Source organism: Tupaia chinensis, unplaced genomic scaffold (genome assembly GCF_000334495.1).
Source record: "Tupaia chinensis unplaced genomic scaffold, TupChi_1.0 Scaffold144276_1, whole genome shotgun sequence".
Lineage (NCBI taxonomy): Eukaryota > Metazoa > Chordata > Mammalia > Scandentia > Tupaiidae > Tupaia > Tupaia belangeri.
This window is the reverse complement of record NW_006204133.1, coordinates 6,956,569-6,958,040: the sequence shown is the minus strand read 5'-3', so window position 1 is coordinate 6,958,040 and position 1,472 is coordinate 6,956,569. Positions and strand designations below refer to the sequence as shown.

Below are 1,472 nucleotides of genomic sequence, written 5' to 3'. Positions count from 1 at the left end.
CCCCCCCACCGCATTGCCTTCACTCAGGCCTCTTCGGAGTCATGTTCCTTTTCATCTCCAATCGACTAGACTTTGGTCACCCCTGAAAACCCAGTTTCAATGCTTTCTTTATAAGAGGAAGGCTCCCTGTGCTACCAAATTATCTTTTTGAACTTCTCACCCTATATAGCACTTTCCTGTGCTACAGCTCCTGGCCTGCCTGCTTCTCCCTGCTAATCAATAGCTCCCCAGAACAGAACAACAAGCCAGGTGTCTTTTCATCCTTTATAAAACCTGCCTCACTTCACAGGGGCATGCATACAACACAGGCGGGGATTTCAAACTGTTCTTGAAAAACAGAATGAAAATCTGAGTTGATTTCGGCACACAGAAGAGTGAATTCCATGCATAGCTCCCCCCCCCATATGTCTTTTCCAAGAACTCGCTGAAGACACTCCCCTTAGAGGTAATGCATATTTTTTGACCTAATGACTTTTTCAAATCCTTACCATAGTTACTATTTTTAAATTATTTTAAAAGTCTTTAAAATCTGAAGTAAATATAATAGAAAGCACCACCATGCACGTGTTTGGGTGGGGGGGGAGAAGGTTCTGAACATGAGAAAGGACATATCTGCTTCCCAAATGGGAGTTAAAATGGGTGTGAAAAGTGGTTTATGTTTAAATCTGCATCTGGCCTCACTGGCCTCAGTCACCTCTAAAGCAAGAGCTTCCTGGAGAGTGACAGCCTCAGCCCCAAAGAGGGAGGAGACAGGGCGTTCCTGTGGCAGCTGCAGGCGCGCAGGTGTCCCTGGTCCCTTCCACGCACCTCGGGTAGTCAGGCACAGGGCAGGGTCTGTGTAACTCTCAGGGCGTCTATGTGACCCCAAGCATCCAGGGCTCTAACCATTTAGCCTCACGCTTGCCTCTCCCTCTCAGCGAGACCCATAGGCTTCAGCCTCCCGGTTTCCTCCCTCAGGAAACAGGTCTCACTCCAGCCGCAGAGCGCTGTCAGACTGCACTGGGGCGCAGAAGGACGCAGTACATCGCGGAGTTTGGACTGGCGAACACTTTCGGGCCACTTCCAGGCGACTAATGTCCACTTAAGAACCAAGGCATGAAACTGCTCTTTCTAAAGTCCTTTTCAGCCAGAAGAATCGCTGTCGTCCCCGCCCTGGTCCAGGGGGAGGTGGCCACTACCCAGACGGCAACTCGTTGACCTTGTCGCCTCCCAGCATCCCCCTCCCGATCGCCCCCGCTCTCACCCCGCACAGGGTCCAGCTCGCTCACCAATTTTGGCCAGGGAGGCCAGTAGGATCCACAGGGTGATCTCGAACGGGATCTGCACGTGGGGGTAGTCCAGGGTAAACACCGGCAGCCGGCTTTCCTCGAACGGCGTCGTGCCGGGCGCCACCACGCTCGCGGGGCTGGGCGGGCTGGAGCTGCTGCCCATGGCTCTTGGCGCGTCCAGCAGGGTCTCCGCCAGGGCGCCCA

The 1,472-nt window shown here is 53.5% G+C and overlaps 1 protein-coding gene across 1 annotated transcript in view; it reads right to left on the bottom strand.

The window, feature by feature from the left end:
* Window positions 1-1,472, bottom strand: part of SLC9A2 (solute carrier family 9 member A2) — a 128,180-nt gene that overhangs the window by 126,025 nt on the left and 683 nt on the right. The window contains exon 2 of the mRNA XM_006166648.3: window positions 1,269-1,468. Within this exon, the coding sequence (XP_006166710.1) occupies window positions 1,269-1,468 (200 nt within the window). The remainder of the gene's footprint in view (window positions 1-1,268; window positions 1,469-1,472) is intronic.